Below are 26,204 nucleotides of genomic sequence, written 5' to 3' on the forward strand. Positions count from 1 at the left end.
AAAATAAAATACAATTACAAAATAGTATTTAAACATTATAGCATGTTTTGCCTTTTATTTATGCTTAATTTAAAAAAAATTAAAATTCTAATTATATAAGAAAAAAATTTAATATCGAAATTTTGTGTGTGTTTGTGTGTGTGTCACAAAAAGTAACAATAAAGAATTGCATATGGTATATGGCATAAAATATATATGGTAATAATCCACTTTATAAACCTTTATATCTAATGCATTATAAAAGTAGTTTTAATGCATTAATTATGCCTTATAATGCATTTGTATTATCTCAAGAGTAATTTTAACCACAGTTATAATATATTATAATACTTATCTTTTCATTGTTATTTATTTAGAAAATATGAGGCATTAAAACATGCCACACAACTAATTTCAGTTGTAACAAGGAATCTGAAAATATTATAATGCATTTTATCTTTGGTTACAGTTATTTATGAGAATATATAATGCATTAAAATGTACATTATAAATCTTTATATAATACATAAAGGCTTCTGGTAAAGTACATAATCACCACAATCAATGCAAAAAACTAAACAAAATTACAAAAAGTACTTGCACCTAACAGCATGCGTTGCATTTTACTAAATTATTTAAATTGTATTTTTAAATTATTTACCAAAAAAATTGTGTAATTGTTATGAAAATAATAATATAATGTAAAAAAGTGACGTAACAATAATGTAAAATATCTTGGTAACACTTCACTAAAGCCTCGTGCACATGGGACGATTTTCGCGCGCGCTTATCGCCAACGTTTTTCGACGCGTCTTTTGTGTTCATACCCAAGCGATTTTCACTGGCGATGAGCCGAGTGAATGTGCAAATTCACTCCCTGACATTAGATGGCGCTTAATGAAAAACAGAAATGCACATCGAATCCTATTTGATCTGCAATTCCTCTCCATAACAATTCCCTCTTATCGAGATTTTTGTAGTCGCTGTCGCGTTTGTCATAAAGCCCTTTGTTTAAATACTTAAATACTCTTGGATTGTATATGCAACTGTTTGTATAGGAAGATCGTATATGCAGACATTTAATTTCTGCACCACTAGCGTCACCAAATGAAAATAAAATAATAATGACTGTTTTCAAACAGGTTTCCTGAACACCTTTTAACATTTTCTCATTGTTTATTCGCGGTCATCTGATCACTTTTTATTATTCTTTCCTTGCCCATATATATGTTATATATATATATATATATATATATATAATTTTTGGGGGGAAACTGTATGAAACTGTGGCATGAATGCATTTACACTGAAATTACATGCCATGAGATTAATGGGTTTTAAATGGGTATTAATGTTTTGGGATTTTTATTAATATGGAAATACGCAATTCCTTTTTTTTTTTAAGAGAGATGATACTCTGAAATGAAACTAAAACTGTCAGTAGGTGGCGATAAATGTCTTGATTAATGTCTTGATTAAAGATTGGGTCAATGAGTCATTCACTCATTCAATTCATTCAAATGACTAATTTATTCAGGAATGAAGTAGATGACTCGTTTTATAAATTGGCCATTGAATCACTGGTTCACCCAATTCGCTCAAAGGATTCATTCAGAAATAAATCACCGATGTGTGTTGCTCAGAGACACAGAAGTTCTGCTGTAGCTTTATAGGTGATATTTACCTTGGCAAAATTGTGGAAAAACAGACAATATTGTCTCTAAAAATATAACACAATATTATTTATTGAACTTGTATAAAATCAATAGGCCTATCATATTTGCACTTGGCCATTCGGGACAAAAACAACACTCCTGTGATATTGCACTCGTTGCTTGTGTGATATTGCTTAACTATATCATATGACATAAATATGAGGCAAAACTCATACAGGGCATATATGAGAATTTTAGGGGCATATAACTGCATTCTATAGGCTACATCACACAGTGAGTTGTTCATCACCAGTCAAAAGTATTACATTATTTTAACACATTATTTGTTTCCATTTCCACAAGTAATTGGTTTAATTAAAATGTTAAATCGACAGCCCTAATATACAGTAGTCAACATTTGAAGTGGATCAAAACCTTTCATCAAAGTTGTCCTAAAACCAAAACAATACCCGTTCTTGTCTTAGGACAACTTTGATGAACTATTTACATTGAAGCCCCGATGCAAGTCATGAAAGCGCTTTAAGAGTGCTGGACCATGACTGTCTGTCAGAAAAACACAATTTAGCCCGCTGAATTCTCAACTGTGAAACGCAGCTAAATGTAATTCACCCTCCATAAAGAGGCCTGAGCGCAGAGCATCAAATCGAACGCAGACTCCCGCTTCTGGAGCTTCTTTACACACTAGTGGTGCATAAAGAGCTTTGAGTAAGACTCCTGCGAATTCGTGAGGCAGGGACAAATCCGTATCATATACACAAAGGCTGTCAGAGATGATCGGCCAAACGCCTCATTGTTGGGTAATGGGAGCTGACAGGACTGAGCTAAAACCATTGAGAGTGATCTGAGCCAGAGCGACAGTAGAAATGCCTTCACAGCCAGCAGCCCGGATAACAACACCACTAGTTGATAAAACGCGTGTGAAGACTACACATATGAGGTTCAGCGTGCCATTATCTCAGATCCACTACAGCTTACAAAGTCGATCGCTCACAATTATTCTAACTAGAGAATAAAACCAAAACGCATCCACTGGGAGTGAGTGGACATTAGCTGCAGTAAGTTAAGTCTGAGATTAAACTGAGACAATAAAGGAGAAGAAAGAATGCTTACAGAAAAATGCATAAGAGAAATCGATAGGGAAGTTGTAGACGATACTAAAATAAACACCAAAAAGAAATGTATTCATCTTTGTACTCTAATCATCTGCTTTCAAATGTGCATTTAAGCTTGTTTGAAAACACGAAATGGCCATCTTAGCAGAACATTTGAATGTAAATGGTTAAGTAATTGGAAACATGATTTTCAAATACTGCATCTCAGCATCAGACCGTGCAGTGTAAATGAATTTAAACAGATCTGCTGCTGTCTTTTTAGCTATTAATATTAATTCAACAACAGTACTGACAAGGAAAAGAGAAAATCCCTTGGTTCTTCATTGCTGATCACTGACTGTTTACTTGATTGAGAAACACTTCAGGCTACTGTACATAACATGAATTTATTTTGATAATATTTATAATAACATTTAACTTTACATAAAAGAGCTTTCATCAAAGTTGTCCTAAAACCAAAACAATACCCGTTCTTGTCTTAGGACAACTTTGATGAACTATTTACATTGAAGCCCCGATGCAAGTCATGAAAGCGCTTTAAGAGTGCTGGACCATGACTGTCTGTCAGAAAAACACAATTTAGCCCGCTGAATTCTCAACTGTGAAACGCAGCTAAATGTAATTCACCCTCCATAAAGAGGCCTGAGCGCAGAGCATCAAATCGAACGCAGACTCCCGCTTCTGGAGCTTCTTTACACACTAGTGGTGCATAAAGAGCTTTGAGTAAGACTCCTGCGAATTCGTGAGGCAGGGACAAATCCGTATCATATACACAAAGGCTGTCAGAGATGATCGGCCAAACGCCTCATTGTTGGGTAATGGGAGCTGACAGGACTGAGCTAAAACCATTGAGAGTGATCTGAGCCAGAGCGACAGTAGAAATGCCTTCACAGCCAGCAGCCCGGATAACAACACCACTAGTTGATAAAACGCGTGTGAAGACTACACATATGAGGTTCAGCGTGCCATTATCTCAGATCCACTACAGCTTACAAAGTCGATCGCTCACAATTATTCTAACTAGAGAATAAAACCAAAACGCATCCACTGGGAGTGAGTGGACATTAGCTGCAGTAAGTTAAGTCTGAGATTAAACTGAGACAATAAAGGAGAAGAAAGAATGCTTACAGAAAAATGCATAAGAGAAATCGATAGGGAAGTTGTAGACGATACTAAAATAAACACCAAAAAGAAATGTATTCATCTTTGTACTCTAATCATCTGCTTTCAAATGTGCATTTAAGCTTGTTTGAAAACACGAAATGGCCATCTTAGCAGAACATTTGAATGTAAATGGTTAAGTAATTGGAAACATGATTTTCAAATACTGCATCTCAGCATCAGACCGTGCAGTGTAAATGAATTTAAACAGATCTGCTGCTGTCTTTTTAGCTATTAATATTAATTCAACAACAGTACTGACAAGGAAAAGAGAAAATCCCTTGGTTCTTCATTGCTGATCACTGACTGTTTACTTGATTGAGAAACACTTCAGGCTACTGTACATAACATGAATTTATTTTGATAATATTTATAATAACATTTAACTTTACATAAAAGAGTATGTTTCTCAATAAAGTAGTTTGTTAGTTGTTTTGTTGTATCAGTTTACTGTAGTTATTACAATTTCTGAAATGGTGACACACCATTCGGAAGTGAATGTATAATACCCAGTGGTGTATAAAGTACCTGAAAGCCATACTCAAGTAAAAGTACAGATATCTTACCAGAAAATGACTTTGGCAGAAGTCACCGTTTAGAATATTACTTGAGTAAAAGTCTTAAAGTATGTGATATTTATTGTACTTAAGTACGAAAATTATTTTTTAAATCTTAAACGTACTTAAGTATTGAAAGTAAAAGTACAAGTAAATGCAAAATGGAAAAGAAGCAAATAAATATATATATATTAACATTTTTTCCATACACAGCTTGAGTAGCAAGATTGTGTTCAGTTTTAACTCTTTCTTCCATTTTGTAATTTTGGGTAAGAATAAGAAGCACTTCATCAGGTACATAGTGTCTTTCATTCCAACATAAGAAAACATTTCTGGAATCTGCATCTGAAATGGCATTTAGATGTATTTACACAGTTTAATGTATCTCAGAGAGGACATGGGTGCATTTAACCTGCAGTTACAGATGCATAAATAGGCCTAATGTTTTGTTTTTAACATAAAACGTTGAATACTGATATTTGAAATAATTTAGAACATGAAAACAAATGTCGAAATGTGAAATTAAAACCGCCAGTAGGTGGCAGCAAGTGACTGTTAATGAGTGAGTCATTGAGATTTAACGAATTCATTCAAACGGCTGATTCATTCAGAAACAAAGCATTTGACTGTGTTAATGAGTGAATCACTGAATCATTTATTCAACCGATTCGTTCAAAAAGCTGATTCATTCAGTAAGTAAACATCGTCCATTGCTCAGAGACGCAAAACAGTGCTGTGAGCCGTCTACAATTTAGAATGCCTGGAGTTTTAATAGAATAATAAATCAACGTGCGTGCACTCCGTGTGTGATTTGATGATTACCTAATAACCTAGAAGTTACTTGATAATGTCAGATCGCACATCATTACAACACTTACCATATTATCGCAGACGATGCTGTGTATCGCACACCCCAGACTGGACTCGAGTGGAAAATGAATCATTCGTGGTTGTGCGCGCACTTGCTTGCATGAGCAAAGGTGTTTTTTAGGAGTCTAACTTGCAAACGCCAGACCACTGATTCGTCAAACCTGCTTTCCTGCAATCCATGTTCTTCTGCCTTCTGACTATTTTGTAGTAAGTAACGAATATGCTTTGGGGAAATGTATCGGAGTAAAAGTATACATTTTAATCAGGAAATGTAGTGGAGTAAAAGTAAAAGTTGGCAGAAATATAAAAACTCAAGTAAAGTACAGATACTCCCAAAAAATACTTAAGTACTTTGTTACAATACACCACTGATAATACCTTTTCATTTCCAATTCAAATACTGAATTTGAATTAAACCAACAAAAAGAAAACAGAATTACAATTAGAATTTGAAAGCAAAGAAGCAGCAATAAAATGAATATGAGAAATTCATATAAGTATAATTTTATGTATAGATCGATAGATAGATAGATAGATAGATAGATAGATAGATAGATAGAACAACAAATAGAACAAAAGAACGATAGAACAAAAGATAGATAGAACAACAAATAGAAAAAAAGAACGATAGAACAAAAGAACACAATTAAACCAACAAAAAGAAAACAGAATTACAATTAGAATTTGAAAGCAAAGAAGCAGCAATAAAATGAATATGAGAAATTCATATAAGGATAGATAGATAGATAGATAGATAGATAGATAGATAGATAGATAGATAGATAGATAGAACAACAAATAGAACAAAAGAACGATAGAACAAAAGATAGATAGAACAACAAATAGAAAAAAAGAACGATAGAACAAAAGAACACAATAGAACAAAAGACAGACAGACAGACAGACAGATAGAGAGATAGAACAAAAGAATGATAGAACAAAAGAAAGATAGAACAACAAATAGAACAAAAGAAAGATAGAACAACAAATAGAACAAAAGAAAGATAGAACAACAAATAGAACGACAGACAGACCGACAGACTGACAGACAGACAGAACAAAAGAATGATAGAACAAAATAATGATAGAACAAAAGAAAGACAGACCGACAGACAGACAGACCGAACAAAAGAATGATAGAACAAAAGAATGATAGAACGATAGAACGATAGAACAACAGACAGACAGACCGACCGACCGACCGACAGACCGACAGACAGACAGACAGACAGACAGACAGATCGATCGATCGATATGCAAACCTTAAACAACCTCTAATATTGATGCAGCATCCAAAGTTTTTTTTTTCAACATCAAGACACTCATGATCGTTAAATCCGGTCTTGTGTTCTCTCAGAGTAAAACTACGAGTCTGGACTGAGTCAAACAGCAGGAACAGAGAGTAATGCTGGACTTAAGCATTCATTTACATGTCAAGGTTAGAATAATTACACCTCCCTTGAGCACTTGCTCCACTTGGCCTGTTTCTAGAGAGCAAGGGCTTTGTGCACTGGATAGGGGGTCTAGGGAACATACGGAAGTGTGTGTGTTTTGTGCTCTATAATGAAGTGTTGGGAGGTGCCAGCAGACGCTGTTATCACATCAACCCAGACCCTATTACACACACGGGAGCGAGACCAGCTTCTGTGCTGAGAAACTTTCTCAGACAAACTCTACCGCATTATCTCAAATGAGAATGCAAGAGAAAAAGAGTATTTGGGGCTCATTTATATGAATAATATATGAACATGAATGCAAAAGCAGATAAAAAACACAATATTGTCCATTCTAATCTCTATTTTAAAAGGTGTGCTACTAATGAAGCAAAAACCCATGAGAGGCCGTTCACTGCAGTTTACCAAGGTCAAAAAAAGGAAATTGTCTTAAAGGGACAGTTCACACAAAAATGAAAATTCTGTGATCATTTACTCACCCTCATGTCATTCCAAACCTGTATGAAATTTGTGTCATGTTTCAACATGAATGGGGTTCAAACAACATTGGAGTCCATTGACTTCCATTGTATAGAAACAATTTTTTTAAATCTTTTGTTCCACGGAGAAATTATATATATACAGTATATACACAGTATCTCACAGAAGTGAGTACACCCCTCACATTTTTGTAAATATTTTATTATATCTTTTCATGTGACAACACTGAAGAAATTACACTTTGCTACAAAGTGTACATTTGCTGTCCCCTCAAAATAACTCAACACACAGCCATTAATGTCTAAACTGCTGGCCACAAAAGTGAGTACACCCCTAAGTAAAAATGTCCAAATTGGGCCCAAAGTGTCAATATTTTGTGTGCATCACAGGTGAAAGCAGCTCATCCAATCAGGATTTAGAGACAGAACAATGTGGGTTATTTTAATGAGTATTTGCTTGCACAGGTTTTGTCTCTCTCACCGGCGTTTACTCATATGACACTGAAGAGAAATGAAGAGGATCTAAATTCAGAGCAATATCTAGAAATCCATGTTCTCTCTTGAGAATTCCTCACTTGCTCTCGCCCTTCTCTCCAAGCCACTCCACACATCACTTATTATCTTATCAAACACCGACATTTTTCTGTCTGCCAGCTGATTTATAGACTCATGCCTCTGTACACCTCATGATGAGATCCGGAGATTTCACACTGCGTTTCAATTGGAAAGAAAATCTAAATATTAGGAAAATAACGTAATAACTTTCCTTGCTAAACAAGCCACCATTGTGATCGGCCAGCCAGTAATTCAGCACTTTCATACTTCACCATAAAGGAATAGTTCACCCAACAATCAAAATTTGCTGAAAATGTACTCACCCTCAGGCCATCCAAGATGTAGACGAGTTCGTCTAATCATCGCAACAGATTTGGAGAAAGGCAGCATTACATCACGTGCTCACCAATTGATCCTCTGCAGTGAATGGGTGCCGTCAGAATGAGAGTCAAAAAAAAAGATAAAAACATCACAATAATACACAAGTAATCCACACCACTCCAGTCCATCAGTTAACACCTTGTGAAGTGAAAAGCTGCATGTTTATAAGAAACAAATCCATCAAGGCATTTTAACTTTTAGCCGTCATTTCTGGCCCACTTCTGAGTCCATAATCCATAAAACGCTTCCTCCAGTGAAAAAGTCCATCCCCTGTTGTCCTCTCACATCAAAATCCGCTGACATATTTGTTTATTGCTGTTTTAGACTCTTTTCGGTGCTTGATCTGCGCATTTTTCTCTCCTGATTCAGACAAGATGACTTTTTTCACTTGTGAAAGCAATATTATGGATAGAGGAATTGCATTATAAAAAAATTTACTAATGATGGATTTGTTTCTTACAAACACACAGCTTTTCACTTCACTAGACATGAATTGATGGACTGGAGTGTACTTGTGGATATGTTTTTATCAGCTGTTTGGACTCTCATTCTGATGGCACCCATTCACTGCAGAGGATCCATTGGTGAGCAAGTGATGCAATGCTAAATTTATACAAATCTGACGAAGAAATAAACTCATCAAAATTGGTTGGCCTGAGGGTGAGTGAATTTCTTGCAATTTTTTTTTAAATTTTGGGTTAACTATTCCTTTATTCTGCCAATTTAGATGGTATCAAGCGCAAACATTTCCACTGCACTGAATCTGTAGATTTAGCCGAAATCCATTTCATAATCGAGCCAAATATTCAGATCATCCTGAGTCAATCTTAGCTTCGGACAGGTAATCATAAGAGAACGTTTGCATACGGCTTTACCGATCAGCCTCTAGCGGCGCGTTCATTGATTCACTTGCACGTATTTATGTCAAGAACTATTTGCAGAGTTAATTAAAGTCATTTCAAATCATTTAGCAAGCATACACAAACAAGTCTATCCCTCGCTTTCCTGCCCATTATCCTGATCCGTTCTGATGAGCCGAACACCTGCTCTCGCTGCTGACCTCACTGTGCAAATGGATGCGAGCCATTCGTCTCTGTTGTCCTGTATCTCTTTACAGCGGCTTCCTCTCTCTCTCTCTCTCTCTGTGATGAGGGTTCAAACTCAGCTGTCTGTGCAGCTTGATTAGATGTCCGTTTTTTGGCACAGAATCAATGTTGTTTAGAAGTTTCAATGCTGCAAATTGAAAAAGCCTCTTCACACGCTTCATTTTCTCTGTCATTCCAAACTGAGGCTGTTGAGGATAATTGGTTGAAAGACAGAAAGATTTCAATGTAACGATTAGTTGTGAACATACCGGTGAACCACACAACCTGTAGACCTTTTTTTCTGTGCTGATTCTATGGGAAAAACCTGAGTTCTGCTAGATTTAAAAGGTAAATGTGATGAACAGAGTACTGCACTCTTACTGGTAACTAAAAGCATCATTAAAACAGCTAAATATTTAGCCCTTTATGAACCACATTATGCTAAAACAAAGTCAATTCAATGTGTTATCTTATCAGTGTGAAAAGCCCATTTTGCTTTCATAATTTGACATTTCTGTGTCACACAGAATATTGAATGCTAAAAACTGTAGGGTTGGACTTTTTTGGGAATTGAGTGGATCAAATACCAAAACTGAGCCAGACTGAATAAGAGTTGGCTAAAGCAATGCCTAAATAGCTATCTGGCGATTGGTTAACATAACCCCTGTGGCCGTCATTGGAAATGAAAAACTCACCTTAAAAATGCATTTTAAATATTACTAAGAAAATGAATGATTTGGTCACAATAAGATCAGAAATGTTCATTAAGAATTTTTCAATCAAAAAAATAAAAATTCTGTCATTAATTACTCACCCTCATGTCGTTCCACACCCCTAAGGCGCTGTCAATTGAGGCCTCTCTGAGCCATTGGATTTGATCAAAAATACCTTAATTTGTGTTCTGAAGGTGAATGAAGGTCTTAGGAGTGTGGCACGACATGAGGGTGAGTAATTAATGACAATTTTCAAGCACGTACAGAATGTTCGGTGTGTGACAGAGTAAACAGTAATAGCATGTGCAGTGGTAGCAGAGGCAGCAGTGACAGCCTCCCTCGGGTCCTAACGCCTGTTCGGTAAGGAGTGTAAGGAGTGTTAATCTGTAACACAGTTAAGCTGTTGGCCTACTTCTAATTAAATTAAAAGTAAAATAGCCTACACAAAAAACATTTAGACTGTTTCTGATTAAATAAAGCAGTAATTGATGGCATAAAATAATGAGTATGTTTTGATTTAAAGGTCAGAAGCTATAGCTTACATAAAAAAAAAAAATCACAAACATGACACTTGAAAATTACATAATTTTATATATACTGATTTATTCATTAATGTGTGATATATTCATTTTTTTAAACAAATCATAAGCTCTAAAAGATTTTCAGAATTTTTACAATTCTTTTGCTTTAGACCATCTACAAATGTTAAATCTTAAAATAAAATGTTAGGGTTAACACTGCATCTTTCTGGGGGGGAAAATGCAGCGATTGATATATAGTATATTTATAGTTATTTTCAAAGCTTCAATGTACTGTCAAAAAAACCTTCATTGTTTAATTCTAATAAATAAGTTCTTGTTAAAAACTAACCAAAATGAAAAAATATTTTGCTTATAATTTCTGCACAGGAGAGACTTGGTGTTGTTTCCAAACAAAAGGAAATATATCAGTGTCGGTATCGGCCAAAATGAGTTGAAAATATCGGTATATCGGATACCGGTAAAAATCCAATATCGTGCATCCCTAGTTTAAATATATTTATTTATTTATTTATGCATGCATGCATGCATGCATGTATTAGCATTTTAAAAATTTACAAAAGCAGTCAAATGTTACCATATTAAAGACAAAAATAAGTATTCAAGATTTATAACTTAACTTTTAACCATAAAATAATGTCTTCAGAATCATTCATATGTGAAAATGGGCTGAGAATTGGACATACATACAGTATAATCATGTCTTGTGGCAGTTTTTCTGCTGATAAAGGGAAAATACAAGACTTCTTCAGCTTACAAATGGTTGTCGAAAGCAAAAATGCTACAAAATACATCATATTTTTTGGAAAACATCCACTATTTCTGGAATCAACGCCCCAGAATTAATAAGAAACAAGTATTGGATTTCATTCAGCAGATATGATGCAGAGATAGGACTAGAAATATGATTTCACTCTAATGTATGTCACAATTGAAACAAAATAAGAGGGATTATGAAAATTGCATGTTCTTTTTTATTTAGTACTGTCCTGAATAAGCTATTTCACATAACATATGTTTACATATACTCCACAAGACGAAATAATAACTGAATTTATAAAAATGACCCCACTGAAAAGTCTTAATACTATGCGTCATTTCTTGGATGATCCACGACTGTTTTTATATTTTGTGATAGTTGTTCATGAGTCCCTTGTTTGTCCTGAGCATTTCAACTGCCTGCTGTTCTTCAGAAAAATCCTCCAGCTCCTGCACATTCTTTGGTTTTCCAGCATCTTCTGCATATTTGAACCCTTTCCAAAATTGACTATGATTTTGAAATCCATCTTTTAACACTGAGGACAATTGAAGGACTCATGCATAACTATTACAAAAAGTGAAAACATGTACTGATGCTCAAGAAGGCCACACAATTCATAAAGAGACGGTGGGTGCACTCTTGACATTTGCCACTAAAATAATGCCAAAAACAGCCTCAAATGAACTATGAAAACGAGAATAAAGTTGTACAAGCTGCAATCCATGTCTTATTGGTTAAAATGAACGGAGACTATCTCGTGTTTTTCCGTGGGGATCGGCGCCTATGCAATCAACAACTGACGAATAAACTCAAGTCCTGGCCTACGTTTTTCCTTAATCGATAAACGGCTTCACAATGCAAGTTGGCTGAAGTTTCTATTTTCTGCCAATTTTAAATAAGACACCACCACTGGTTTTGCCAAGCACTCGCTTCAGCTTTCCTGGCCTTAGACGTGATCTGATTGTGTCTTTTGCATGGGCTCAAACGCAAATTCAGGCAGGAGAATGCAAAAATGAGGTCAGGGTTAAAGGACCTCTTCCCACGCTAACCCAGGGCGATTGAGAAAATGCATTAACACGATGCACTTCAACATGAGGTGAGAGACGGAGTGAAAGAGATCATTTAAAAAGAGACACACTCTTCTTCCAGCAGCACACACACACTCACACACACACACACTGTACTATCTGGCCACTTTATACAGACGACATGCCGCTCTTTCCAGATGAAAGTAGCACAAAGAGGGACGGAAAAAAGAGAAACGGCAATGAGCTCGCTCACCTTAACCTCAGGACCATGTTCACCGCTCCCTGAGCGCTTGAGGGTTTCTCCAACGGTTGAACCTGAACACAAACACACAACATGATGGTATGATGTTGAGGTTAAAAGATCTTTACACAGCACGCGCTGCTGCTTACGGTCTTGAGGAAATCAGGATTTTACTGGATATGTGAAGCAAAATTACTCTAGTCAACTCATATTATGACTGAAGCAAGGCAGAAAGATACTGAAGCTAACAGTGTTAAACTCTAATTAGCATATAAGTACATAAACACACATTTTCGGTAAAACAGTCCATTTTTATTTAGGAATCCACTAAATATTGGTACCATACCATATGTTATCAGTAAAAATTACAAATCTTTTCATTTATTTTAATATAACAGCTGATAATGGATATCTATATTGGCCAGTATTGGATATTGAATTTTGCATGCCTTTATTTTTACATTTAGATTACCATTGAAGCCATCTAATACTCACAAAAAAATCAGTGTTGTTTAATCGACTATAAAAAAAAATTTTTTTTTATTAATTAGTTGAACTAAAAGGAAATATAAATATTAGATGAAAATCTTATAACTAAAATTACTAAAATTGAAAAAAATTAATTAAATCTAAATAGAGATATAGAAATAAAATGATGATTAATAGAGCATAATATATAAAAAAAATTTAAAAAAAAATGACAAAATCCCTTAACAAAATGACTAAAAATTAAACTAAAATAAAAATGAAAACACATTTTTTTATATATTATTAAATACAATAACTAAAAGCAATAGTAAAAAAAAAACAATACTCTTAAGCAAATCTTAAAATGAATATGTATTTTTCATACAGTATATTATAATGTTGTGATGCAAACATGTACTTATGTACTGATTTAAAATTATTGATTTCTAGTATTTAGTTACATTTTTTTCATTCACTCAGGCAAAATAGTATTTCAATTTTAATTTTAACATTTTAATATCAGCCATGTATTGTTATTAGCCATAACAAAAGTTTAATAATGGTGCATTTTTTTATTTTAATAAACTAAGCTATTTATTTTAATTATTGATGCTTAAATTCTGATGTTAATCAACATTTCTGTCACTTTGCTCAGGATCAGGTTCTGTCACAATGCATCAGGTTATATATTATCAATAACTAAAATTAAACTTAAAAGCTGAAGAACTAGAATTAATAACTTTAAATAAATAAAATCTAAACCTGAACCAAAAATAAATTAAACCTAAACAGTAATGTTTAAAAAAAAAAAATGAGAAAAACACTTGAAAAGTTCCTAAAATTTTAACTAAAATTAAAACGAAAAATGAAAAAATAACAGCGGATTTAAAATATGAATAAAAATATAATAGTATAGCAACGCTCTGGTATAATAGTGCCTTCTTCACAAAGGATAAATGCAACTGAAAGAAGCTCTTTGTGTCCGAAACGCAGCTCTGATGCATTAAAATGCTCCCTACACAGGCGGCTCACTAGGTTTTGGACCAGAGACTCTTTTCCAGATGCTGCAGCAGGCATTCACTCTCACTCTTTATTTGAAATATTAAGTTGAATAGGCTCCCTCAAGGCAGTCGGCCCCCAGGGTTGTGTCCAGACCGCCCAGAGACCAGTCGCCTCACAGCACAGAGCATCAGGGCCACCGAATCAAGACAAATCACAGCAACACTGTCAGCGCCGGCCGGGCCTCACCTGGGGATGCTGAATGGTGAGGTCCTCTAGCGGGAGACTGTTAGCGTTCACTTCACCCTGCAGAGGAAAAATGGAGTGCTTAAGAGCAAAGGAAGGTACAGAAAGACATCTCTCCACCCCTCACTGTTTCTTTTCATTCCCTCCAAGGACACTTCTTCAGCAGCTGGGGAAATGGGTTTTCTACAAGCTCAAAGGCTGAGATAAAGTCATGGCATTTGGTAATCCAGTGGGAGAAAATATGAGTGGAACATGGCTGTGTGCACTCAGACAGTAGGAAATAAGATCGGTGTTTGCGCTGCTTAATTGCTATTTGTCCAATACGGTCGAATAGGTCACACTTGTTAATTATTTAATACGCAGTTTATTAGGCAAACAGCGCAATCCCTCGATACTCTCAATTAAATGATCAAACGATACTTCAGTCGTTAATTAAATCTATTCACAGCCAAACATAGTCAGTCAAGACCCCTGTGTCTGAGATCATATTTACAGCATTTACAGATTACAGCTGTAGCGCAAATCCAAAGACAACATGAAATAGGAATCATGACCCATTTTACTTCTGTAATATCACATACACAAGTGTATCACATACACATATACAGGGTTTTAAAAATATTTTCAATGTTTTTGAAAGAAGTCTCTGCAAGGCTGCATTTATTTGATCAAAAATAAAGTGAAAAGTATAATATTGGTGAACGAACAGTATTAATTTGAAACAGAATTGTTTTGTAGTATTACAAATGCCTTTAATGTCACTTTTGATCAATTTAATGCATCTTTGCTGAATAAAAATCTTTTTTTTTAAATCATACTGACACATTGCTATGCACTTGCTAGGGTGTTTTGGTTACCTGGACATTCGCTGCTAGGATGTTTTGGGCATTGCCATGCATTTTACAAGAATGTTTTGGGCGGTTACCAGGGTGTTGCCATGCATTTTACAAGAATGTTTTGGGTGGTTACCAGGGCGTTGCCATGCATTTTACAAGAATGTTTTGGGCGGTTACCAGGGCGTTGTCATGCGTTTTACTAGAATGTTTTGGGTGGTTACCAGGGCGTTGCCATGCATTTTACTAGAATGTTTTGGGTGGTCACCAGGGTGTTGCCATGCATTTTACAAGAATGTTTTGGGTGGTTACCAGGGCGTTGCCATGCGTTTTACTAGAATGTTTTGGGCAGTTACCAGGGCGTTGCCATGCGTTTTACTAGAATGTTTTGGGCAGTTACCAGGGCGTTGCCATGCGTTTTACTAGAATGTTTTGGGCAGTTACCAGGGCGTTGCCATGCGTTTTACTAGAATGTTTTGGGCAGTTACCAGGGCGTTGCCATGCGTTTTACTAGAATGTTTTGGGCAGTTACCAGGGCGTTGCCATGCGTTTTACTAGAATGTTTTGGGCAGTTACCAGGGCGTTGCCATGCGTTTTACTAGAATGTTTTGGGCAGTTACCAGGGCGTTGCCATGCGTTTTACTAGAATGTTTTGGGCAGTTACCAGGGCGTTGCCATGCGTTTTACTAGAATGTTTTGGGCAGTTACCAGGGCGTTGCCATGCGTTTTACTAGAATGTTTTGGGCAGTTACCAGGGCGTTGCCATGCGTTTTACTAGAATGTTTTGGGCAGTTACCAGGGCGTTGCCATGCGTTTTACTAGAATGTTTTGGGCAGTTACCAGGGCGTTGCCATGCGTTTTACTAGAATGTTTTGGGCAGTTACCAGGGCGTTGCCATGCGTTTTACTAGAATGTTTTGGGCAGTTACCAGGGCGTTGCCATGCGTTTTACTAGAATGTTTTGGGCAGTTACCAGGGCGTTGCCATGCGTTTTACTAGAATGTTTTGGGCAGTTACCAGGGCGTTGCCATGCGTTTTACTAGAATGTTTTGGGCAGTTACCAGGGCGTTGCCATGCGTTTTACTAGAATGTTTTGGGCAGTTACCAGGGCGTTGCCATGCGTTTTACTAGAATGTTTTGGGCAGTTACCAGGGCGTTGCCATGCGTTTTACTAGAATGTTTTGGGCAGTTACCAGGGCGTTGCCATGCGTTTTACTAGAATGTTTTGGGCAGTTACCAGGGCGTTGCCATGCGTTTTACTAGAATGTTTTGGGCAGTTACCAGGGCGTTGCCATGCGTTTTACTAGAATGTTTTGGGCAGTTACCAGGGCGTTGCCATGCGTTTTACTAGAATGTTTTGGGCAGTTACCAGGGCGTTGCCATGCGTTTTACTAGAATGTTTTGGGTGGTTACCAGAGCGTTGTCATGCGTTTTACTAGAATGTTTTGGGCGTTGCCATGCGTTTTACTAGAATGTTTTGGGCAGTTACCAGGGCGTTGCCATGCGTTTTACTAGAATGTTTTGGGTGGTTACCAGGGCATTGAAATGCATTTTGCTAGGGTGTTTTAGGTGGTTACCAGGGCGTTGCTATGCATTTTACTAGAATGTTTTGGGTGGTTACCAGGGCATTGCTATGCATTTTACTAGGGTGTTTTGGTGGTTACCAGGGCATTGAAATTTATTTTACTAGGGTGTTTGGGTGGTTACCAGGGCATTGCTATGTATTTTGCTAGGGTGTTTTGGTGGTTACCAGGGCATTGCCATGTGATTTACTAGAATGATTTAGGTGGTTACCAGGGTGTTGCTATGCATTTTACTAGTGTGTTTTGGGTGGTTACCAAGGCATTACCATGTGTTTTTCTAGAATGTTTTGGGTGTTTACCAGAGCATTGCTATGCATTTCACTAGGGTGTTTTGGATGGTTACCAGGGCGTTGCCATGCGTTTTACTAGAATGTTTTGGGTGGATACCAGGGCGTTGCTATGCGTTTTACTAGAATGTTTTGGGTGGTTAAGAGGTTGTTACTATGCGGTTGCTAAGGTGTTTTGGATGGTCACCAGGGCGTTGCTATGCGTTTTACTAGAGTGTTTTGAGTGGTTACTAGGGCATTGCTATGCCTTTTACTAGGGTGTTTTGGTGGTCACCAGGGTGTTGCTATGCATTTTACTAGAGTGTTTTGGATGGTCACCAGGGTTTTGCCATGCGTTTTACTAGAGTGTTTTGGATGGTCACCAGGGTTTTGCCATGCGTTTTACTAGAATGTTTTGGGTGGTTAAGAGGTTGTTACTATGCGGTTGCTAAGGCGTTTTGGATGGTCACCAGGGCGTTGCTATGCGTTTTACTAGAGTGTTTTGAGTGGTTACTAGGGCATTGCTATGCCTTTTACTAGGGTGTTTTGGTGGTCACCAGGGTGTTGCTATGCATTTTACTAGAGTGTTTTGGATGGTCACCAGGGTTTTGCCATGCGTTTTACTAGAATGTTTTGAGTGGTTACCAGGGCATATCTATTCGTTTTACTAGAATGTTTTGGGTGGTTACGAGGTTGTTACTATGCGGTTGCTAAGGTGTTTTGGATGGTCACCAGGGCGTTGCTATGCGTTTTACTAGAGTGTTTTGGATGGTCACCAGGGTTTTGCCATGAGTTTTACTAGAATGTTTTGAGTGGTTACCAAGGCATATCTATTTGTTTTACTAGAATGTTTTGGGTGGTTACGAGGTTGTTACTATGCGGTTGCTAAGGTGTTTTGGATGGTCACCAGGGTGTTGCTATGCGTTTTACTAGAGTGTTTTGGATGGTCACCAGGGTTTTGCCATGCGTTTTACCAGAGTGTTTTGGGTGGTTACCAGGACATTGCTATGCATTTACAAGGGTGTTTTGGATGGTTACAAGATCGTTGCTATGTATATTTCTAGGTTGTTTTGGGTGGTTACTAGTTGGTTGCGGTCTAGCCTGGACCAAAGAGTCCATACAAGTTTTTATGATATTCTTGTCTATAAATATTGTCCTGGTCCTTCCTTCAACATACGTCTTTTATTGTCTGTTTCATTTTTCTAATAAAAATAATAGTGCAAATTATATATCAGAAAGATTTTATAAAGGCTGCAACCACTAAAACAAGAACTAAATATCTATTTGTCTCCTGGTCAACATTAACCAACAGCCTGTACTGCCGAAAAAGTAAGTTGTTTCAGAAACGGAGCAAGTTTTGATGAAAGACAAACATTACTGTACTTGCACTGAAGAATCATTCACATTAAGCCAGTAACGTGCATTACGTAAAGTAAAGAGGGCCAGTTTTGATTTCATGTTGACACACTCAAAGCAGCGATGCATTACCCCACACAGCTAATTAAAACACACACATTCTGAAAGGTAAAAGAGAGAATGACTGTAACTTACATGCTGGTTTTCGTCTTTGACCCTGCGTGACTGCAAAAGCAATAACGAGACAGGATTCAATTATGTTCTCGCTCTCGCACAAAGTACGACAGACAGATGTAGCTATTTGTGTGGGAGTGCAATCAGCACTTGCTCATTTGCATTCCATAATAAACAATAAACACAAGAACAACATCTCCAGCTTCATTAGCAGCCGCTGAGTTGCGGACGCTTCGCTTCGGGGGCTCTGATTGTTCCTTCCTGTCGGAGACGTTTTAGCATTATATATTCCACATTTCTGAGAGAAAAAGGCCCCTCGGCTTTGATCAAATGGCGTGCGTCACCTGTATGGTACAGGCAGAGCGTTTATGATAAAATACTAAGAGAGCTTGAGGTGTGCTGCTCGGCTTTACATCAGAGAAAGTGCAGTTGTTCAAATCTCTTATGTGTGTTAAATGCAAATTCATACCTGAAGGCATTATTTTTACAGTAAAGTTCAAAACTCTGAGACCACTAGTGAAAATGTGTACATTTTGCAGTTTTTCAACTGAATGCATTACATCTTCTGAAAACAAATGATACATTTGTGTGAGAAACAGACCATAATTTAATGTTATCAATTATCTACTGCTAAACACTGCTACTGGATCATTCAGATAAACTGATTCATTTAAAAGATCACACTCAGAAGAGATATTCGTTAATGAATCAGTTCAAAGTCAGTATGTTTATTACACAATATAAACATATAATTGTATATATATGATAACAATGTTTTAAATAATAAGTTCAAGTACAGTCTGTTTATCACACTAAAATATTGTATGATTTCAGAAGGTGTGTAATATAAAGTAAATGATATAAAAATATTTATAAATAAATGTATATTTTTTAATAAAAATACTGTATATGACTTCAGACGGTATGGAATTTAAAGTAAATAATATATTAATATTATAAATGAATACATTTTTATAATACTTTTTTAGAAATAAAAAATGTCATTAATTAGTTTAAGTTCAATCTGTTCATAACAAAAATACTGTATATGACTTCAGAAGGTATGGGATATAAAGTAAATCATATATAAATATTTCTGAATAAATACATTTCTCTCACTCTCTCTCTGCATATATATATATATATATATATACTGTTCATTACACAAAAATATTGTATGACTTCAGAAGGTGTAGAATATGTTAATAATATCTAAATATTTTTGAAAATATTTTTTACATATATTGATTTATAAATAAACATTGTAATTTAATTTCAGTCTCTTCTTCACACAAAAATATTCTAGGACTTCAGAAGGTGTGGAATATAGAGTTAATAATAAAGAAATATTTATAAATAAACAATTTATAAGTTAAACATATAATACATATTATACACATATTTATAAATAATCCATTTTTATAAATAAAATGTTCATTTTTGAACGAACTATCCCTTTAAGAATGATGATTCACATCCAGGCCACACTTACCCTTCCGTGATTGACAGCAGCCTTCCCCTCCTCACTTATCGCGTCCATTTCGTCATCACTCCACTCCCAGTCTCCATCCTCGGTCTTGTGCAGATGACCACTCGACCCTGGAACCCTTCTGACCTGCGGGAGTGAACAGGACACACCGTCAAACTCACAATAGTGTGCACACAGCAGTGACTCCACACTTTTCCAGCAGACTTGTTGCTGAAAGTATGTTCTCATTCGTTTTCTCCATAAGCGGTTCAAAATATTTTTTGAGTTTTGGAACCAAACTAATTGCAAATGACATTTATATCAGCTGAAATCATGCAGACTTGTTTCTACAGAAGAATAGATGTTTACCATCTTCAGAGCTCATGCCAGGTCGAACTTGGTATGGTTACAAATGATTGTTAAAAATCAATTTCTCTATGGAAGAAATGAATGGCATTTGTACTTTTGGAAGCCTACTGTTGTGCTCTACAGCGTCCCGCTTCGGAGTGTGTCATATATAGTCTGTGCTGAACTTACAGGACTTATTTCTCTGGGTCAGTGAAGTGAGCTTTAATTCATCTCCCGGCCCTAACTTCACCAAAAAGGCCAGCTTTTTTTGAGGCCTGCTCAGTGTCTGTAACCAGTGCTGAAATATTCCACTCTCTGCTCTTTTCAGCAGGACACATCTTTCAAAGCATGCTAAAGTTTAATCTGGCCAACAAGATCTCAATGTGCATTGAAGTACGGCAAATCAGGGGATCAGCTCAACTCCTGAAACCATGCAATTCTGCTCAACAACGTCCCTAAATTCCTGTCACTTAGACAAGCCTTTTCTCAGTCTGGCAAGCTCTAATCTGATCAGCTGGCTTTACACAATTTCCTAGAATAAGGACACACTGGTTTTACTATCCATCCAACAGGAAATCAATTCACGTCTACAATGTACCAGGTTGACAAGATGAACACTGGTCACTTGCTAAAGTTTGCCAAGTTAGTGATATTTTTTTTGGGGGGGGGGCTATAGGAATCCGGCCGTAGAGGCCGGGCCGGGCCAAGTGCCGAGGCCAAGGTCACAGAGGCTGCTCCGCCATGGCCCTCTGAACTTTCTGCTTCGCCATGGCCCTCTGAACTGTCTGCTCCGTCATGGCCCCCTGAACTGTCTGCTCCGTCATGGCCCCCTGAACTGTCTGCTCCGCCATGGCCCTCTGAACTGTCTGCTCCGCCATGGCCCTCTGAACTGTCTGCTCCGCCATGGGTCCCGGAACGGGTACCGCCCTGGAGGCCATCCGTCCCGTGTAAGCCTGTCCCTAGAGGCCTCCAGAGCGCCCACCCCCCCCTCCCCGTTGGATGTTATGAGGCGTGCCTTCCGGGAAGGGGAGGTAATGTCACACCCCTGGACTGTCTGTGTTGTGTTTTGCTTCCCATGTTCTCCCCGTGACCTAGTTTCTCCCTCGTGTTTCATCATGCCTTTATTTGGTTCTTCCTGTTCCCATTGTGTTTCATTGATTCCAGGTGTGTCTCGTTATCCCCTCGTTCAGTCTGTATATAAAGTGTGTTCTGCCCCTTGTTTCCTGTCTGGTATTGTTTGTCTATCCCCTGTGCTACGTGTGCGTGCCTGTGAATGTTTAAAGACTCTTCTGATTATAATTCTCCTGCGTGCTCCTCATTCCTCGCTCCAACACAGTAGTAGCAGATTGTGACAGTCAGATAGTCTCTTCTAGTCTAAGGGGCTGTTTACACCTGGTCACATGCATTTTGTCTGATCGGATAGCTATTCGATCGTGAAAAGGCCTGGTGTAAATGCCCTCCAAAACGCATTCGAGACGGATATAAATCCGATCGCTCAAACCACTTCAGGAGGTGGTCGGGGCCGCATTCCAGATGAAACAGAACAAGTGTAAATGCATCTGGTTGTTGAAACCACATATGTAAATTTTACTCCTCCCAAAATAATAAACGTGTGAGAGCGTGTTATAGGCTATATGACATTATAGTCAGATATGACTGCGCTAATGCAACACGCATCGCAGTGGACAAGTAGCTGAGTATCTCTTCAGCAAGCCGACGTGCAAACTGCCGCGAATGAAACAAAGTAATATGCAGACTATCAACACACAATCATCTTCATTAAAAGTGGTAAGACAAACGTATCTTTCCAGTGCTCTCCTATTGCAGTCATTGATCTTGACATGAGCTGATAATTAAAATCCAGCGCTTATCTTTTGATTTCATTGATGTGAACTCCGTTAAATTTAAATATAGCGCGGGAATTGAAGATCAGATTTATATCCGTTTTGTGACGACACATTTATGTGGCCAAGTTTAAATGGAAACGTTTTAACAAATCAGATAGATATCCGATCAGCAAAAACGCATGAAACGACCAGGTGTAAACAGGCCCTAAGTGTGAGGTTCAAAAGTCTGGTACTACACGAGACTATTAAGAGTTACAGCTAGTTCCATCCATTTAATCCCAGAACCGGCGATAACTATATCAAAAAAGGCACAGAAGACCTTAAATCCACTGGATGTCTGTGAAATATGAGGTACTAGACTGTGGAGATCAGACAGCGTCCGATCAATGACACTTTCTGAAGTTTGCTCTCTTCTGAGAGGCTATTGACAAAATCATATTGGCCTGATCGAGAAACTCAGTCGATCCGCAACATATACATCCAGCCGCCCCGTCCTGACACACAGACACACTGTCTTCCAGGAGATTTACTCTGCGTCCAGTTCAAGACGAGAGGTGAAACATGGCACACACACATGCCTAGAGGCGAGAAGCACTAAGTAAGTGTTCTGCGAGTGAGATAACATGTACCCGTTTCCCAGCATCCTCTGTGTGCTGATTCCTCTGCTCGGGATCCTTCAAAATAACACACAGACAAACAAAGCAACAAATAAGCATCAGCGCATGATGACAAACTGCACCTGCGGGCTGTGTGCTTACGAATAACATGAGTGGGTCAGCAGCACCGAGTGCTCAAACACACACTCGCTGTCATTTACGGACATTATGTAAGCTCAAATAGCCAGCAGTAAATTGCTCTCTTAGGAAATGTAATGCGCAATCGAGTGTTGTGATGCAGACATTCAATTACAAAAACAAATCATTACAATGCTGAAAGAGAAAGACAAAAGAACATCTTTTAGAAATAATATTTTAAAAACGATCTGTATTCAGAAAATTTATTTCTGCATTTATTATTTATAATTGTAGTTTTTTTTAGGGCCAATGGCACAAATTCTTTTGCTCAGGCAAATTCAAACATTAAACTAGGCCTAAATAAAATAAAATCGAATCACTTCAATGTTCACAATACATAAATCCTTAGGGCCAATGGCACAAATTCTTTTGCTCAGGCAAATTCAAGCATTAAACTAGGCCTAAATAAAATAAAATCGAATCACTTCAATGTTCACAATACATAAATCCTTATTATATACAGTGCCTTCCAAAAGTTTGGGATCAATAAGATTTGTAATGTTTTTTAAAGAAGTTTCTTATGTTCACAGAGGCTGCATTTATTTGACCAAACATACAGAAAAAAAATGTAATTTTGTGAAATATTATTGCAATTTAAAATAACCGTATATACAATATACACTATTATTCAAAGTTTGGGGTCAGTCATTTTTTTTTCTTAAAAAAAAAAAAAGAAAATAATACTTTTATTCAGCAAGGATGTGTTAAATGGATACAAAGTGATAGTAAAGACTTATATTGTTAGAAAATATTTCTATTTTGAATAATGCTGTTCTTTTTAGCTTTTTATTCAGAGAATAAAAGAAAAAAGTATCACAGTTTCCAAAAAAATATGAAGCAGCACAACAGTTTCAACACTGATGATAAATCAGCATATTAGAATGATTTCTGAAGAATCATGTGACACTAAAGACAGGAGTAATGATGCTGAAAATTCAGCGCTGCATCACAGAAATAAATTCTATTTTAAAGTATATTAAACTAGGAAATCCATATTAGAAATTGCAAATAATATTTCACAATATTACTGTTTTTTCTATATTTTATCATCATATTCTGTTTTTTATTATCAAATAAATGCAGCCCTGATGAGCATAAGAGACTCCATTAAAAATCATAAATCACCAAAGAACGTCTTTAGAAATGATTTTAGTAGGCCTATCCAAATTTATTCATCTTTATTTCTGCTCTACTGTATACATACATCATATGCTTTGGCAGTACAGTAAATATTTATAGTCGTGTCACTAAAGCTTTGTTCACTGAAATGAGAAGAGAGAAATAAAGACAGTTTTATAGCTAGATATTCTGATTTACATCTATAATTCAGTACCAGGTATAACTCCATAACAAGAGATTATTAAAATTTCAGCTGAAAATAATTCAAAATAATGTGCTCCAGCATGAGTCAACAGCAGAGACGCTGCGAGGAACAAAGCAGCAAGCTGCTCTGCCCCCTACTGGACACAAACCACAAACACTCAACTTCACCAGACACACATGAATTACACAGATGAAAAACATCTCATATATTATTAATGGTATAAGTGTAGACATATATTACACCTTATCTATGGTCAAAATGACACAATCTTGACTCCTTTCAACTATCACAGGTTTGTACCAAGAAGGTCAAGTTATATGAGATGGCAGAAATTACAGGATAAAATCTAGAATAAAATAATCAAGATGTTCATGCATAAAATTCTAAATTATCTCTCTGTCTGTCTGTCTGTCTGTCTGCCTGTCTGTCTGTCTGTCTGTCTATCTATCTATCTATCTATCTAACTATCTATCTATCTATCTATCTATCGTTCTATCTATCTATCTATCTATCTATCGTTCTATCTATCTATCTATCTATCTATCGTTCTATCTATCTATCTATCTATCTATCGTTCTATCTATCTATCTATCTATCTATCGTTCTATCTATCTATCTATCTATCTATCGTTCTATCTATCTATCTATCTATCTATCGTTCTATCTATCTATCTATCTATCTATCGTTCTATCTATCTATCTATCTATCTATCGTTCTATCTATCTATCTATCTATCTATCGTTCTATCTATCTATCTATCTATCTATCGTTCTATCTATCTATCTATCTATCTATCGTTCTATCTATCTATCTATCTATCTATCGTTCTATCTATCTATCTATCTATCTATCGTTCTATCTATCTATCTATCTATCTATCGTTCTATCTATCTATCTATCTATCTATCGTTCTATCTATCTATCTATCTATCTATCGTTCTATCTATCTATCTATCTATCTATCGTTCTATCTATCTATCTATCTATCTATCGTTCTATCTATCTATCTATCTATCTATCGTTCTATCTATCTATCTATCTATCTATCGTTCTATCTATCTATCTATCTATCTATCGTTCTATCTATCTATCTATCTATCTATCGTTCTATCTATCTATCTATCTATCTATCGTTCTATCTATCTATCTATCTATCTATCGTTCTATCTATCTATCTATCTATCTATCGTTCTATCTATCTATCTATCTATCTATCGTTCTATCTATCTATCTATCTATCTATCGTTCTATCTATCTATCTATCTATCTATCGTTCTATCTATCTATCTATCTATCTATCGTTCTATCTATCTATCTATCTATCTATCGTTCTATCTATCTATCTATCTATCTATCGTTCTATCTATCTATCTATCTATCTATCGTTCTATCTATCTATCTATCTATCTATCGTTCTATCTATCTATCTATCTATCTATCGTTCTATCTATCTATCTATCTATCTATCGTTCTATCTATCTATCTATCTATCTATCGTTCTATCTATCTATCTATCTATCTATCGTTCTATCTATCTATCTATCTATCTATCGTTCTATCTATCTATCTATCTATCTATCGTTCTATCTATCTATCTATCTATCTATCGTTCTATCTATCTATCTATCTATCTATCGTTCTATCTATCTATCTATCTATCTATCGTTCTATCTATCTATCTATCTATCTATCGTTCTATCTATCTATCTATCTATCTATCGTTCTATCTATCTATCTATCTATCTATCGTTCTATCTATCTATCTATCTATCTATCTATCTATCTATCTATCTGTCTGTCTGTATATCTATCTATCTGTCTGTCTGTCTGTCTGTCTGTAGTTTTATCTATCTGTCTATCTATCTATCTATCTATCTATCTATCTATCTATCTATCTATCTATCTATC

At 36.4% G+C, this 26,204-nt stretch overlaps 1 protein-coding gene across 1 annotated transcript in view; it reads right to left on the reverse strand.

Moving 5' to 3' along the window:
- stk39 (serine threonine kinase 39) overlaps positions 1-26,204 on the reverse strand; it is a 70,447-nt gene that overhangs the window by 8,348 nt on the left and 35,895 nt on the right. Inside the window, exons 11-14 of the mRNA XM_016242269.1 lie at positions 20,007-20,129; positions 18,536-18,565; positions 14,307-14,363; positions 12,603-12,664 (exon numbers count right to left, since the gene is read on the reverse strand). Coding sequence (XP_016097755.1) covers positions 12,603-12,664; positions 14,307-14,363; positions 18,536-18,565; positions 20,007-20,129 — 272 coding nt within the window. The remainder of the gene's footprint in view (positions 1-12,602; positions 12,665-14,306; positions 14,364-18,535; positions 18,566-20,006; positions 20,130-26,204) is intronic.

Source organism: Sinocyclocheilus grahami, unplaced genomic scaffold (assembly GCF_001515645.1).
Source record: "Sinocyclocheilus grahami isolate Dianchi unplaced genomic scaffold, SAMN03320097.WGS_v1.1 scaffold652.1, whole genome shotgun sequence".
In the NCBI taxonomy this organism is placed as follows: Eukaryota; Metazoa; Chordata; class Actinopteri; order Cypriniformes; family Cyprinidae; genus Sinocyclocheilus; species Sinocyclocheilus grahami.